The sequence below is a fragment of the Somniosus microcephalus genome, chromosome 1 (genome assembly GCF_052327205.1).
Source record: "Somniosus microcephalus isolate GS21.2 chromosome 1, FLI_Smic_1.0, whole genome shotgun sequence".
NCBI classification, from domain to species: Eukaryota; Metazoa; Chordata; class Chondrichthyes; order Squaliformes; family Somniosidae; genus Somniosus; species Somniosus microcephalus.
In genome coordinates this window covers 112988404-113005490 of record NC_140987.1, presented here as the reverse complement: position 1 = coordinate 113005490, position 17087 = coordinate 112988404, and the positions used below count along the sequence as shown (strand labels likewise).

The 17087-nt window shown below is 44.0% G+C and overlaps 1 protein-coding gene across 4 annotated transcripts in view; it reads left to right on the top strand.

Moving 5' to 3' along the window:
- LOC147124294 (selenocysteine insertion sequence-binding protein 2-like) overlaps positions 1–17087 on the top strand; it is a 171901-nt gene that overhangs the window by 69515 nt on the left and 85299 nt on the right. For all 4 annotated transcript variants that reach the window (XM_085984698.1, XM_085984717.1, XM_085984726.1 and 1 more), the window contains 2 exons: positions 1474–1606; positions 1776–1948. In XM_085984698.1, coding sequence (XP_085840824.1) covers positions 1474–1606; positions 1776–1948 — 306 coding nt within the window. The remainder of the gene's footprint in view (positions 1–1473; positions 1607–1775; positions 1949–17087) is intronic.

The window sequence follows — 17087 nt, the reverse complement described above, 5'->3', positions numbered from 1 at the left end:
CTCCTTCCCGTCGTGGGAAGGTTGGGGGGGTTTAATATCATGGTGCTGTAAGTCAAAACTGGCCTATCCCCACCAGCCAGCCTAAATACTAAACTGGATATATTTGTTAATAGTTTTAGAAATCAATTTGAGAATAATTTATAAATTGAAACCCACATCTTCTGTCAGTTTGTGAATAAATTTTGATTAGTCTCAAACTGGGATTTCATGATTGAATCTAGATATTCCCAGAAGTTAATGCATACTCTTGAGCCCGCTAATGTGCTTGAATATACCACAGTGATAGTGTTAAAAGTGAGAAAGAAGGAGTTGAAACATATTGTTCCCCTGCCTAATGCAGTAAAGGGATTTGTTTTAAATTAGCCAATCCTTTGGTGCTGGCACCACAAATTGAAGTACCAATAAAAATGTCAAGACATGCTGGTGTCTGCAGTCATTGAATTAGACCTCTATTCTGTGGAAAAGCATGGATTGGAGGCCAAATTATCATTATTCTTACTAAAGTGAGCCTTTTGGCACTGATGAGTTTGTACTTGTAGAGGTTCCCTCATCCCATGCCATGGATAATTTAGGGTCTAAATTTTTTACTCACCAGCTACGAGACTCCTCCGTGGGGCTTTGTAAATATCTGTCAGATAGTATGAAGCACAAGTGCTTTGATGACTGGTAGGGAGATCTGACTTAAGTCCAGTCCACAGCTACCTTTCATGGCAATCCTGGAGCTCCAAAGCAGTTTAAAAAAAAAAGGTTACCTGCGAGTCAAATAATTCTTAATTTGAGACTATTTTGCCTAGGCCATAAACCAACTGTAAGCTTCAACACAAAAAGCCACAAAGATCTTTGACGTTTAGTGATAGTATTTAATGACTACAAATACTCCGACACAACATTTTCATTTGGCTAAGGGCAGTGTCCTATATGATGTGCAAATCTAAGATTAAAGCTACAGTTCCATACAAGTCAAAGCTTACTAACCCAGGAAACTTTGAAAAGTATAAAAATGCTCCAAAACAAAGAGGGAACTGTTCTGTAATAATCCATGCAATTATGTGGAATCTTGTTATTTATGTTTATATACTTCTGCTAAGTTGAATGAATTCACTGATATCACTTACAAAATATTAATTCTCAATCTGTAAGATCCCATATTTTGCATGGAGGATATTTTGCCAAAAGATGTAGTGTGACTTATGATTCTTTTTTAAAACTTTTTTGATTTCAGCCATTTATTTGTCAGCCTTGGTCTAGACCCAGATAACACCTGCTTAAGTGTGAAATAGGAGGAATACTGACCATTACAACTGATTGTTAATGCGCATGTATAAAATTTCTATGGATCGCTTTGATTCCACACACACACACACACACACACACACACACACACACACAAAATGGTGACACTGTGGTTAATGACCATAACAGATGCACTTACACAGCAAATATTGTCAATGACCATGAACTTGTTTTGTTTAGGAAGCTCCAAAGAAAAGTGGTAAAAAGAGTAAGATACCCATGCAGCTAGATTTTGGTAACATGCTGGCTGTCCTAGAACAAAAACAGCAGGAGAAGAAGTCCAAACATACCCCTAAGCCAATAGTACTTGCAGGCAAGTATTGAAATTACTCTTCCATCTCTCCTCCTCTGATCCTATTGTATATTTTGTGGAGAGATTCCTTGCTGTATTTAGGGCTTTATGCATTACATCATTACTTTTAAAGTATTCATTATGATTCCTTGTAGATAAATTTTTATTTTTGCTTTGTTGATAATCCTAGTTGGAGGGACATTTCCATTGTTTCCCAAAGAGCCCACAACATCGAAGAGACAGCCTCAAAGCTCGAGTCAGGAAAAGGTTCCTCACAATCCCTTGGACTCGAGTGCTCCCTTAGTAAAGCGAGGAAAGCAGAGAGAAGTCCCAAAGGCGAAGAAACCAACATCACTGAAAAAGGTTAGTGAGATGTAAGTTGTTGTGTGAACACTGTTTCAGTTAGATAAAAAAGCAAGCACACTACTTGTGTAGCTGGAGAAAAGCACATGATCCTGTTTAGATTATGTCCTGTAACAAGTTGAAGGAAAACTGCAGGACGGCTCAAAAAATTCATACTTCTCAACTGTCTCATTTTAATCTGAACATCCTGACAATAAGAACGTCGCTGAGAAAAGCAGCAACAGCAGCAGCACACCATACTCTCAAATCTGCTAAACCAGCCGATTGAGTGGTTCTAATAAAAAACACCCTTACACAATCACCAACCTGAATTCCACTCTTTTAGCACATTGCAGGATAAGAGGTATGCCTTTCATTGGTATCCTCCTGTTCCTAAAGCTTTTAAATTAATTATAAATTGTAGTTGCTCTTGATACTTAACCTAAGTGCAGTAATAAATGAGAAATTGAATGGAAATATGCGAAATGAGTGGCTGCTGGGGGTGGGGGGGTGGAGTGGAGGCGTGCAATAAATCAATTTTTAATCAGGCCTGCAAACCGTTGTGCTACACTCTCTTCACCATTCTCGCATCATCCGGTGTCATTTGTGAGGGCCACAGGAAATAAGCAGAGGATGAGTTTAATGGCAGTGTTCATCCTTTTTATGGAGGATTAATATCTTAACTATTAAAAGTGGGCACATTTTCCTAAATTCCATTTTCCTTTAATTTTATACATTAGAAACTGGCATATACCAGGGAAAAGTTTATAGTACAATTTGTGTGAGTCTTCTCTTGACAGAAAAGAACGTCTCGTGAAAATAAAAGTAGCAAAGTAGTTAATTGCACGTTTTAAAGTTCTGGCTACTGATTTGGACAGTTCAGTTTATATATCAAATCAAATCAAATCAAATCAACTTTTATTGTCATTGTTAGTGCACAAGTGCAGTACAACGAAATGTAGGCTTGCGGCTCCCGAGAGTGTACAATTTGGATTAGGACACTTAAACATTTCAACATACATTTGTACATATATATTAGCATAAATATGACCATAATAAAGTGCATCGGCAGATGTGCAGGCTTTAGTGTTTATTTGTGGAGTTCAGTAGGATGACAGCCCTGGGAAAGAAGCTGTTCCTAAATCTGGTCGTACGGGTGCGAATGCATCTGTAGCGTCTTCCAGATGGTAGGAGGGCGAACAGACTGTGGCTGGGGTGGGTAGGGTCTTTGATGATGGACCGTGCCCTCCGTAGGCAGCGTTTCTGATATATATGTTCTATGGTCGGTAGCCGGGTGCCGGTAATGCGTTGGGCAGTTTTGACTACCCGCTGCAGGGCTTTCCGGTCATGGGAGCTACAGCTGCCGTACCATACCGTGATACAGTTTGTCAGGATGCTCTCTATAGTGCAGCGGTAGAAGTTAGAGAGGATCGGGGGTGACAGATTACATCCCTTCAGCCTCCTCAAGAAATATAGGCGCTGCTGGGCCTTCTTCACCAGAGAGGAGGTGTTGAGGGACCAGGAGAGGTCTTCCGTGATGTGGACTCCGAGGAACTTAAAGCTGGCCTCCCTTTCCACCTCCGCCCCATTGATGTGGATGGGGGTGTGACTTCCGCCTTTGGACTTCCTGAAGTCCACGATTATTTCCTTTGTTTTCTTGGTGTTAAGGGCCAGGTTGTTGTCGGCGCACCACTTCACGAGATGCTGGACCTCCTCCCTGTAGGCTGACTCATCGTTGTTGGTGATCTGGCCTACTACCGTGGTGTCATCTGCAAACTTGATGATGGTGTTGGAACCATTAACAGCCACACAGTCGTGGGTGAAGAGGGAGTAGAGGAGGGGGCTCAGCACACATCCTTGTGGGGGCCCCCGTGTTCAGGGTCGGTGGGGGGGTGGGGAGGTGTGGTTGCCTAATTTGACAGACTGGGGTCTGTTTGTTAGGAAGTCCAGGGTCCAGTTGCAGAGGGAAGTGTTCAGGCCAAGAGTTTGGTGGCCAGCTTGTTGGGGACGATAGTGTTGAATGCTGAGCTGTAGTCTATAAACAACATTCTGATGTAGGTCTCCTTACCATCTAGGTGATTCAGTGCCGAGTGTAGAGCAGTAGTGATTGCATCCTCCGTTGATCTGTTTGCCCGATAGGCAAACTGGTGTTGGTCAAGGGAGGCAGGAACACTGGCTTTGATGTGGGCTAAGACCAGTCTCTCGAAACACTTCATTATGATGGGTGTGAGTGCGACAGGTCGATAGTCATTCAGACACGTCACAGCCGCTTGTTTGTCAAATCAAATTGCCCCATTCCAACAGACCTAATTGCTATATTACATTTGAATGTGTTTGTGTGCAGTTGATTTTCCAGTTATACACCACAGAAAGTTCAATAATGGGTAGTTGTCAATTACATAATTTTAGAAAAATCAGTTGTGCAGTAATGAATTGTCCATTAGGTGTCATTATAGAATCATAGAATGGTTACAGCACAGAAGGAGGCCATTCGGACCGTCGAGCCCGTGCCGGCTCTCTGCAAGAGCACTTCAGCAAGTCCCACTCCCTTTCCCCGTAGCCCTGCAAATTTTTTTCCTTCAGTTACTTATCCAACTCCCTTTTGAAAGCTGTGATTGAGTCTGCCTCCACCACCCTTTCAGGCATTGCATTCCAGACCCTAACCACTCGCTGAGTAAAACGTTTTTCCTCATGTTGCCTTTGGTTCTTCTGCCAATCACCTTAAATCTGTGTTCTGACCCTTCTGCCAATGGGAACAGTTTCTCTCTATTTACTCTGTCCAGACCCCTCATGATTTTGAATACCTCTATCAAATCTCCTCTGAATCTTCTCTGCTCTAAGGAGAACAACCCCAGCTTCTCCAGTCTATCCACATAACTGAAGTCCCTCATCCCTGGAATCATTCTCGTAAACCTTTCCTGCACCCTCTATAAAGCCTTCACATCCTTCTTAAAGTGCGGTGCCCAGAATTGGTCACAATACTCCAGTTGAGGCCGAACCAGTGTTTTATAGAGGTTCATCATCATTTCCATGCTTTTGTACTCTATACCTCTATTCATGAAGCCCAGGATCCCATAAGCTTTTTTAACTGCTTTCTCAACCTGCCTTGCCACCTTCAACAATTTGTGCACATGTACCCCATGGTCTCTCTGTTCATGCACCCCCTTTAGGATTGTACCCTTTAGTTTATATTTCCTCTCTTCATTCTTTATACCAAAATATATCACTTCCCACTTTTCTGCGTTAAATTTCATCTGCCACGTGTCCACCCATTTCACCAGCCTGTCTATGTCCTCTTGAAGTCTATCACTATCCTCCTCACTGTTCATTATACTTCCAATTTTTGTGTCATCTGCAAATTTTGAAATTGTGTCCTGTACACCCATATCCAAGTCATTAATATATATCAAAAAAAGCAGTGGTCCTAGAACCGACCCCTGGGGAACACCACTGTATACGTTCCTCCAGTCTGAAAAACAACCATTCACCACTACTCTATGCTTCCTGTCACTTAGCCAATTTGGTATCTATGCTGCCACTGTTCCTTTTATTCCATGGGCTTCAACTTTGCTGGCAAGCCTATTATGTGGCACTTTGTTGAACGCCTTTTGGAAATCCATGTACACCAACTGCACTGCCCTCATCAACCCTCTCTGTTACCTCATCAAAAAACTCGATCAAGTTAAAAACACGATTTGCCATTAATAAATCCATGCTGGCTTTCCTTAATTATTCCACACTTGTCCAAGTGACTGTTAATTTTGTCCCTGATTATTGTTTCTAAAAGCTTCCCCACTACTGAGGTTAAACTGACTGGCCTGTAGTTGCTGGGTTTATCTTTACACCCTTATTTGAGCAAGGGTGTAACTTTGCAATTCTCCAGTCCTCTGGCACCATCCCTGTTTCTAAGGAGGATTGGAAGATTATGGCCAGTACCTCTGTGATTTCGTCCTTCATTTCCCTCAGCGTCCTAGGATGCATCCCATCTGGTCCTGGTGACTTACCTACTTTAAGTACAGACAGTCTTTCTAGTACCTCCTCTATCAATCTTTATCCCATCCAGTATCTTCTCTACCGCCTCCTTCACCATGCCTATGGCAGCACCTTCTTCCTTGGTGAAGACAGATGCAAAGTACTCAGCCATACCCTCTGCCTCCATGTGTAGGTCTCCTTTTTGGTCCCTAATCGGCCCCACCCCTCCTCTTACTACCCGTTTACTATTTATATGTTATAGAAGACTTTTGGATTACCTTTTATGTTAGCTGCCATTCCTTCTCATACCCTCTCTTTGCCCCATTTATTTTCTTTTTCACTTCTCCTCTAAACTTTCTATACATATTTAGCATGATTCTCTCATGTATTCTCGACCTGACATCTGTCATAAGCACCCTATTTCTGCTCCATCTTACTTTCTATCTCTTTCGTCATCCAGGGAGCTCTGACTTTAGTTGTCCTACCTTTCCCCCTAGTGCAAATGTACCTCGACTACCCGAACTATTTCCTCTTTAAAGGCAGCCCATTATTCCATTACAGCTTTGCCTGCCAATCTTTGATTCCAATTTACCTGGGCCAGATCCATTCTCTCTCTCTCCCACTAAAATTGGCCTTCTTCCAATTAAGTATTTTTACTCTAGATTGCTCCCTGTCCTTTTCCATAGCTAATCTAAATCTTATGATACTATGATCACTGGTCCCTAAATATTCACCTACTGCCACTTGCTCCACTTGACCCACCTCATTCCCCAGAACCAGATCCAGAATGCCTCCTTCCTCGTTGGTCTGGAAACATACTAATCAAGAAAGTTCTCCTGAACACACTTCAGAAATTCTTCCCCCTCTCTGCCCTTTACACTATCCCAGTCTATATTAGGATAGTTGAAGTCCCACATTATCACTACTCTATAGTTCTTGCATCTCTCTGTAATTTCCCTGCAAATTTGCTCCTCCATATTTTTCCCAGTAGTTGGTGGCCTATAAAATACACCTGATAGTGTAATGGCACCTCTATTATTTCTTAACTCTAGCCATAGATTATGTCCTTGACCCCTCCAGGACATCCTCTCTCTCCAGCACTTTAACCAATATTGCCACACCACCTCCTATCTTTCCTTCCTTATCTTTCCTGAACAGCTTATATCCAGGATTATTTAATACTCAATCCTGCCCTTTTGTGAGCCAGGTCTCCGTTATTGCCACGACATCATATTCCCATGTGGCTATTTGCACCTGCAGCTCACCAACCTTAAATTATACATTTAGTAAATCCTGGCCGTGAAATTCAGCTCCGTAGCACTAGTAGTTTTGGCCGGTTTTAAAGAAAAAATGGCTTCTGCCTCACTTCCGCCCACCTCTGGCATGGCCCGCGCTGAACGCCATCTTGGTGAGGGTGATAGCATGGATGGTACATGTGCGCACCTGCAGTATGCAGAGCAGGCAGATCTGTGTTCCAGGAAGTAGTCACACCAATTAGATTAACTAATTCAGATGTCGTCCGTGATCAGGGACAGGAGGGTGTGACTATGAGTGAGGCAGGTACGGGGATCCAGAAGGTAGTGTTGGAGGAGCCACAGCCCTTGCTCTTGTCCAACAGGTTTGAGGCTCTTACTCCCTGTGGGGACGGGAACGGGGACTGCAGGGAGGATGAGCAACCTGGCCACAGCACGGTGGAACGGGGGGCCATTCAAGTGGGGGGAGTAAAAAGAAATGTTGTAGTGGTAGGGGATAGTATCATTAGGGGGGTAGATAGGGGTAGGGGATAGTATCATTAGGGGGATAGATAGGGTTCTTTGCAGCCGAGAGCGAGAGTCCTGAAGGTTGTGTTGCCTGCCAGGGTTAAGGACATCTCCTCTGGGCTGGAGAGAAACTTGGAGTGGGAGGGGGAGGATCCAGTTGTCGTGGTCCATGTTGGTACCAACGACATAGATCGGACAAGGAAAGAGGTTCTGCTGAGGGAGTATGAGCAGTTAGGGGCCAAATTAAAAAACAGAACCACTAGGGTAATAATCTCTGGATTATTACCTGAGCCACGAGCAAATTTGGCTAGGGTAAATAAAATCGGAGCGTTACATGCGTGGCTCAAAGACTGGTCTGGGAGAAATGGGTTTTGCTTCTTGGGACACTGGCACCAGTACTGGGACAGGAGATAGCTGTTCCATTGGGACGGGCTTCACTTGGCCAGTGCTGGGACTAAAATCCTGGCGAATCGAATAACTAGGGCTGTAGAGAGGGCTTTAAACTAATTAGTGGGGGGGAGATTTCAAGAGAGCAAAAAATAAAAATGTCAGCGGAGAAGGCAATAGAGCAAGGTAGCAGTGGGGGAATTAAAAACCAGAGCGTGTCAGGAAGGAACAGAATGTATATAAAGGTAAAGTAGTAAAGGGGGTAAAAGCAGGAATAAATTATCACAAAACATATTTAACAGTTCTTTATCTGAATGCACGCAGCATTCGTAACAAAATAGATGAGTTGACGGTACAAATAACTACACATGGGTATGATCTGGTGGCCATTACAGAAACATGGCTGCAAGGTGACCATGACTGGGAACTAAACATCTAGGAGTATTTGACAATTGGGAAGGACAGACAAAAAGGAATGGGAGGTGGGGTGGCTATGTTAATAAAGGATGTTATCACTGCAATAGTGAGAAATGATATTGGGTCAAAGGATCAGGATAGTGAAACAGTTTGGGTGGAGATAAGGAATAATAAGGGGAAAAAGTCAGCGTAGCCTATAGGCCTCCTAACAGTTGCAACTCTGTTGGTCGGTGTATAAATCAGAAAATAGTTGGGGCTTGTAATAAGGGAACAGCTATAATCATGGGGGATTTTAACTTTCATATTGACTGGACAAATCAAATTGGCAGGGCAGCCTTGAGGAAGAGTTCATAGAGTGCATTAGGGACGGGTTCCTTGAGCAGTATGTTACTGAACCAACCAGGGGGCAGGCAATCTTAGATCTGGTCCTGTGTAATGAGACAGGATTAATAAAAAATGTCCTAGTAAAGGATCCCCTTGGAATGAGTGACCGTAACATGGTTGAATTCCAAATTCAGTTGGAGGGTGAGAGAGTTGGATCTCAAACCAGCGTACTAAGCTTAAATAAAGGAGACTATGAAGGTATGAGAGCAGAGTTGACTAAAGTGGACTGGGAAAATAGATTAAAGTGTAAGACGGTACATGAGCAGTGGTGTACATTCAAGGAGATATTTCACAATTTTCAAGAAAAATATATTCCACTGAGGAAAAAGGGGCGTAAAAGAAAAGACAGCCATCCGTAGCTAAGTAAAGTAATAAAGGATAGTATCCGACTGAAAACAAGGGCATATAAAGTAGCCAAATCTAGTGGGAGGATAGAAGATTGGGAAGCATTTAAAAGCCAGCAAAGAATAACTAAAAGATTAATTAAGAAAGGGAAGATAGATTATGAAAGTAAACTAGCAAAAAATATAAAAACAGATAGCAAGAGTTTCTACAGTTATATAAAAAGAAAAAGGGTGGCTAAAGTGAATGTTGGTCCCTTAGAGGACGAGACCGGGAAATTAGTGGTGGGGAACATGGAGATGGCAAAAACGCTGAACAAATATTTTGTATTAGTCTTTACAGTAGAGGACACTAAAAATATCCCAACACTGGACAAACGGGGGGCTATAGGGGGGGAGGAGTTAAACACGATTAAAATCACTAAGGAGGTGGTACTCGGTAAGATAATGGGACTAAAGGCGGATAAATCCCCTGGACCTGATGGCTTACATCCTAGGGTCTTGAGAGACGTAGCGGTAGGGATTGTGGATGCATTAGTGGTAATTTTCCAAAACTCCCTGGATTCAGGAAAGGTCCCAGCAGATTGGAAAACTGCTAATGTAACGCCCTTATTTAAAAAGGGAAGTAGACAAAAGGCTGGAAACTATAGACCAGTTAGCCTAACATCTGTGGTTGGTAAAATGTTGGAGTCCATTATTAAGGAAGCAGTAACATGACATTTGGATAAGCATAATTTAATTGGACAGAGTCAGCATGGTTTTATGAAGGGGAAGTCATGTTTGACAAATTTGCTCGAATTCTTTGAGGATGTAACAAACAGGGTGGATAAAGGGGAATCAGTGGATGTGGTGTATTTGGACTTCCAAAAGGCATGTGACAAGGTGCCACATAAAAGATTACTGCACAAGATAAAAAAATCACGGGATTGGGGGTAATATACTGGCATGGGTGGAAGATTGGCTATCTAACAGAAAACAGAGAGTTGGGATAAATGGTTCATTCTCGGGTTGGCAATCAGTGACTAGTGGTGTTCCGCAGGGGTCAGTGCTGGGACCCCAACTCTTTACAATCTATATTCACGATTTGGAGGAAGGGACCGAGTGCAACGTATCCAAGTTTGCCGACGATACAAAGATGGGAGGGAAAGCAGTGAGTGAGGAGGACATAAAAAACCTGCAAAAGGACATAGACAGGCTAAGTGAGTGGGCAGAAATTTGGCAGATGGAATATAATGTTGGAAAGTGTGAGGTTATGCACTTTGGCAGAAAAAATCAAACAGCAAGTTATTATCTAAATGGAAAGAAACTGCAAAGTGCTACAGTACAAAGGGATCTGGGGGTCCTGGTGCATGAAACACAGAAGGTTAGTATGCAGGTACAGCAGGTGATCAGGAAGGCCAATGGAATCTTGGCTTTTATTGCAAGGGGGATGGAGTATAAAAGCAGGGAAGTCTTGCTTCAGTTATACAGGGTACTGGTGAGGCCACACCTGGAATACTGCGTACAGTTTTGGTTTCCATATTTAAGAAAAGATATACTTGCTCTTGAGGCAGTTCAGAGAAGGTTCACTCGGTTGATTCCGGAGATGAGGGGGTTGACCTATGAGGAAAGGTTGAGTAGGTTGGGCCTCTACTCATTGGAATTCAGAAGAATGAGAGGCGATCTTATCGAAACATATAAGATTGTGAAGGGGCTTGATCGGGTGGATGCGGTGAGGATGTTTCCACTGATGGGTGAGACTAGAACTAGGGGGCATAATCTTAGAATAAGGGGCTGCCCTTTCAAAACTGAGATGAGGAGAAACTTCTTCACTCAGAGGGTAGTAAATCTATGGAATTTGCTACCTCAGAGCTGTGGAAGCTGCGACATTAAATAAATTTAAAACGGAGATAGACAGTTTCCTAGCTGATAAGGGAATTGGGGGTTACGGGGAGCGGGCAGGGAAGTGGACGTGAGTCTAGGTTCGAATCAGCCATGATCCTATTGAATGGCGGAGCAGGCCCGAGGGGCCGTATGGCCTACTCCTGCTCCTACTTCTTATGTTCTTATCATGACATCAGTTAGCCTGTAATGCTGATTTGATGCATGACCTGCCGTTTTCAACGTCGCCGCTTTATCCAGCGCCCTCTCTTTAAAAACGCACAGCTGAAAGTGCTGCACTAGGGGCACCCCCTGCCCCCCCCCCCCCCCCCCCCCCACCCACCAGCACTAAGGAATACATCCAACTGGCAGTTTAGTTGCTTATTGCTATGTGGTGGCTCTTGCAGAGTTTGTAGGAGTACCGGGTTGCTGGATGAGATTTGAAAAGTTGGTAAAGTGTGCAGAGTTGGATGTTGGGAAGGCGTTGGCTGCTACTGGAAGGCCTTTGAATACACCACTTGCTCCCAGTCATGGGGGCTCGAGTGGCAGTCCGCTTTGGGCTGCAGCATGACGGGGAGATGGAGCAGAGGCAGCAAAGAAGACAAGCTGCTCGCAGAGGGAGGAGAAGGGCTCTCGGCAGGAGGCCATACCAACCCATGGTTTTCTGGGAGCACTTCCCTTACCTGCACCTAAGCCAGGAGCAGTGTGTTCGCTGGCTTTGCTTCACCACAGTCGCAGAACTGTGCCACCTCTTGGAACCAGACCTGCAGCCTCAGGTTTGGTTGGTGAGTATTACCGCATTTTTTTGCTCTCAAGTTAGGGAAGGTGGTTAAATTAAGAGCTGAGAAACTGTAACTTGCTAGTACTTATTAAATTAATTACTCAAACAATAACACTAAAAGATCAATTGAATAAAAGCTTTAACTAATTAATTAATAAATAAAGGTTAGAGATGACAGGGCGGGTAACTGCAACATATGGGAGTTTCTGGAGAGCATTGCGATCCCGAGCAACCACATTTGCAGTAAGTGTCTGCAACTCGAGGAACTTCGGCTCAGAGTTATTGAGCTGAAGTACGAGCTGCAGACATTGCGATGCATCAGGAGGGGGAGAGTTACCTGGACACTGGAGGCAGTCACACCCTTTAGGTTAAATAGTACTTTAGAGTTCGTCAGTGGTCAGGGACAGGAGGGTGTGTCTGCGAGTTAGACAGGTATGGGGACACAGGATGTAGTGATGGAGGAGCCTCAGACCTTGACCTTGTCCTACAGGTACGAGGTACTTGCTACCTGTATGGATGAGGAAAAGGACTGCAGGGAGGAGGGGCAAACTGACCACGGCACCATGGTACAGGGGGCCATCCAAGTGGGGGGAGAAGGAAGGAATGTGGTAGTAGTAAGGGACAGTATAGTCAGGGCGATAGATACTGTTCTCTGCAGCCATGAGAGTCCCAAAGGCTGTGTTGCCTGCCCGGTGCCAGGGTTAAGGACATCTCCTCACAGCTGGAGAAGAACTTGGAGTGGAAGGGGGAGGATCCAGTTGTCACGGTCCACGTAGGAACCAACATCATAGGTAGAACTCGGAATGAGGTTCTGCTGAGGGAGTTTGAGGAGCTCGGATCCAAATTAAAAAGCAGAACCTCAAAGGTAATAATCTCTGGATTGTTACCTGAGTCACGCGCAAATTGGCATGGGGACAAACAGATTAGAGGTTTATATGCGTGGCTCAAAGAGTGGTGTGGGAGGAAGGGGTTTCAGTTCATGGGGCACTGGCACCAGTACTGGAAAAGAGGGAGCTATTCCATTGGGACGGGCTCCACTTAAACCGGGCTGGGACCAGTGTCCTGGTGAACCGAATAATTAGGATAGTAGATAGGGCTTTAAACTAATGAAGGGTGAGGGTGGGGGGCTTCAGGAAAGAGTAAATTTAAAAGCAGAGAGAAATGTCAAGGCTCTAGAGCAGAGTTGAGTTTTGGATATAGAAACATAGAAGAAACATAGAAGATAGGAGCAGGAGTAGGCCATTAGGCCCCTCAAGCCTGCTCTGCCATTCAATGAGATCATGGCTGATCATCCAAATTCAGTACCCTGTTCCTGCCTTCTCTCCATATCCCTTGATCCCTTTAGCCTTAAGAAATATATCCAACTCCTTCTTGAATATATTTAATGAATTGGCCTCTACTGCCTTCTTTGGTAGAGAATTCCACAGGTTCACCACTCTCTGGGTGAAGAAATCCCTCCTCATCTCTGTCCTAAATGGCTTACCCCTTATCCTTAGACTGTGACCCCTGGTTATGGACTCCCTGACCATCGGGAACATCCTTCCAGCATCTAGTCTGTCTAGTCCTGTTAGAATTTTATAAGTTTCGATGAGATCCCCTCTCATTCTTCTAAACTCCAGCGAGTACAAGCCCAATTGACCCAATCTCTCCTCATACATCATTCCTGCCATATAAAAATAAGCAGAGTGGGTCAGGAAGGGACAGAGAGAGTAACAAAGGTAATAAGGCTAAGGTGACATCAGGGAAAAATAGAAATAAGTCAAAGCTAAAGGCACTATATCTGTGCGCGAGGTATTCACAACAAAATAGATGAATTAATAGCGCAGATAGAAATGAACAGGTTTGATCTAATAGCCATAACGGAGACGTGGTTGCAAAGTGGCCACGGTTGGGAACTAAATATTCCAAGATACTTTTTTAGAAGAATAGGCAAAATGGAAAAGGAGGAGGGGTAGCCCTGATAATGGATGGGATAAAGACAGTAGTGAGAAAGGATCTTGGCTCTGAAAATCAAGAAGTAGAATCAGTTTGAGTGGAGCTCAGAAACAGCAAGCTGCAGAAAACATTGGTGAGAGTTGTTTATAGGTCCCCAAACAGCATAGAGTCATACAGCACAGAAAGAGGCCCTTTGGCCCATTGTGTCCACACCAGCCATCAAGCCCCGTCTATTCTAATCCCATTTTCCAGCACTTGGTCCGTAGCTCATCTAAATGCTTTTTGAATGTTGTGCGGGTTCCTGCCTCTACCACCCTTTCAGGCAGTGAGTTCCATAATCCAACCACCCTCTGGGTGAAAAGGTTTTTCCTCAAATCCCCTCTAAACCTCCTGCCCCTTACCTTGAAACTATGCCCCCTGGTTATTGACCCCTCTACTAAGGGGAAACGTTCCTTTCTATCTACCCTATCTATGCCCCTCATAATTTTATACCCCTCAATCAGGTCCCCCCTCAGCCTTCTCTGCTCTAAGGAAAACAACACCAGCCTGTCCAGTCTCTCTTCATAGCTGAAGCGCTCCAGCCCAAGTAACATCCTGGTGAATCTCCTCTGCACCCTCTCCAATGCAATTACATCCTTCCTATAGTGTGGCGACCAGAACTGCACACAGTATTCCAGCTGTGGCCTAACTAGTGTTTTGTACAGCTCCATCATAACCTCCCTGCTCTTGCCTTCATTAGAATATAAGTATCCCATATGCCTTTTTAACCACCTTTAGTAGTTGTAAAGTAGGGCAGATTATAAATCAGGGAATTGGAGGTGCATGTGACAAGGGTAATACAGTAATCATGGGGGATATTAGTCTACATATAGACTGAGCAAACCAAATTTGCAGTAATAGTGTGGAGGATGAATTCATGGAATGTATGCAAGATAGTTTTCTAGATCAGTATGTTGAGAAACCAACTCGGGAACAGGCTATTTTAAATCTAGCATTGTGCAATGCGAAAGGGTTAATTAATAACCTTGTAGTAAAGGGGCCTTTAGGGAAGAGTGACCATAATACAGGAAACTCTTTGGTATCCGGCACCGACGGGACCGGGATGGTGCCGGTTGATTAAAAATTCCGGATGACGGAGAGGGTTATCTACCGAGGCTATTTTTAACAAACAAAGAGTCAGACTCCTGTTATTGAGGTGTTCAGACTTCTGACAGTGCCAAGAAGCCGAGTAGTGGCAGTTTGGAGAACTACCCCCACTGACTAACTTGACCACCGCGGGAGTCTCAGACTCGGCAACATTTCTGGTTATTGAGGTGTTTTCGGAGTATGCATTTTGCCGGTTAATAGAGAATCCCGGATATTTAGGTGCCGTTTAAACGAGAGTTTCCTGCATGATAGAATTTTATATTGAGTTTGAAAGTGATTTAGTTAAATCCGAAACTAGGGTCTTAAATCTAAACAAAGCAAACTACGTAGGTATGAGGGGCAAATTGGCTAAGGTAGATTAGGAAACTACATTAAAAGGTATGACAGTAAACAAGTAATGGCTAGCATTTAAAGAATTAATACATAATTTACAACAAATATACATTCCTTTAAGGCACAAAAACCCCACAGGAAAAATGGTCCAACCGCGGCGAACAAAGAAGTTAAAAATAGTATTAGATCAAAGGAGGAGGCTTATAATGTTGCCAAAAAGCCTGAGGATTGTAGAATTCAGCAAAGGAGAACCAAGAAATTGATAAAGGGAAAATAGAATGAGAGTAAACTAGTGAGAGACATAAAAACAGACTGTAAAAGCTTCTATAGGTATGTAAAAAGGAAAAGTTGAGCGAAAGTAAATGTGTGTCTCTTACAGGCTGAGATAGGAGTAATTATAATGGGGAATAAAGAAATGGCAGAGCAATTAAACAAATACTTAGGGCAGGATTTTCATTGGGCCTTGGAGGCGTGTGGGGGGTTAAAATCGCGAAATCGAGGGTCCCGACTCCAGCCCGCCTCCATGCCAGTTTCAAAGGCAGCGGGAACCCACCCCGCACTGGGACCCGCCTCTCTGAGGCGGGAAGGGGATTAGTGCCAATTAACTGCCTGTTAACAGGTAGTTAACAGGCAGTTTTTAGCCTAATCCCTATTTTTAATGTTGAAGTGTGGGATTCCCGACGGCTCCAAACCAAGTTAGAGGAGGCGGACCGCCAGGATGAAGGGCTTGGAGGAGTCGAGATGTCCGGTGTTCAGGTGCATGAGTGCAAAGGTAAGTGTGTTTGGTGTGTGTAAAGTGTTTAAAGAAGTTCTACTTACCTTTACAGCCTTCCTTCAGGTCTCGGGAGTCCCTCATCTCACCGGCACAGAAAGCAGAATGGCTGCGATCTGTCAAAAATTGCAGCATTCAGCTTTCTGTTCCGGGGAGATCTCTAAATCATCCTGACAGGAAGGAATTAACTTGGAGTACAGATTGTCAGTGTTTGACAGCTTCAAACAGCTGTGAAACGCTGATATTTCATCTGTCAAAAGGTCTTGACAGATGAAATTTCAATCTGTGACGTCACCTGTTGCCGGGTGGCCCTTAATTGGCCTGCTGAGCCCGCTGGGCAGGCTCAACAAGGTCAATCAAGTCAAAATCGTGTGGGTTGGCTAGAACTCGATGGAGGCGGGACTACAACCCCGAATGTTGAAGTCCCGCCTCCTACCCGACTCCTGAATGAAAATCCAGCCCTTAGTGTCTGTCTTCACGGAAGAAGACGCAAAAAACTTCCCGGAAATAGAGGAGAACCAAGGCTAGTGAGAATGAGGAACTGAAAGAAATTAGTATTTAAAAAAAAAAATAGTACTGGAGAAATTAGTGGGACTGAAAGCCGATAAATCCCCTGAAATGTGTCCAAAGATGTGCGGGTTAGGTTGATTGGCCATGATAAAAAAAATTGGCCCTTAGTGTTAGGGGGGATTAAATACGTGGGGTTACGGGGATAGGGCTTGGGTGGGATGGCTGTCAGTGTAGGGACCGGGTGCTAGGGTTTGGATGATCAGCCATGATCTCGTTGAATGGCGGAGCAGGCTCGAAGGGCCGAATGGCCTACTCCTGCTCCTATCTTCTATGTTTCTATGAAAGTGATGGCCTACATCCTAGGATTTTAAAAGAGTTGGCTATCGAGATAGTGGATGCAATGGTTGTCATTTTCCAAAATTCCATAGATTCTAGAACGGTTCTCACGGATTGTAAGGTAGGAAATGTAACCCCCTATTTAAGAAAGGAGGGAGAGAGAAAACGGGGAACTACAGACCAGTTAGCCTGACATCAGTACAGGAAACTTTCGTTTAACCAGAGG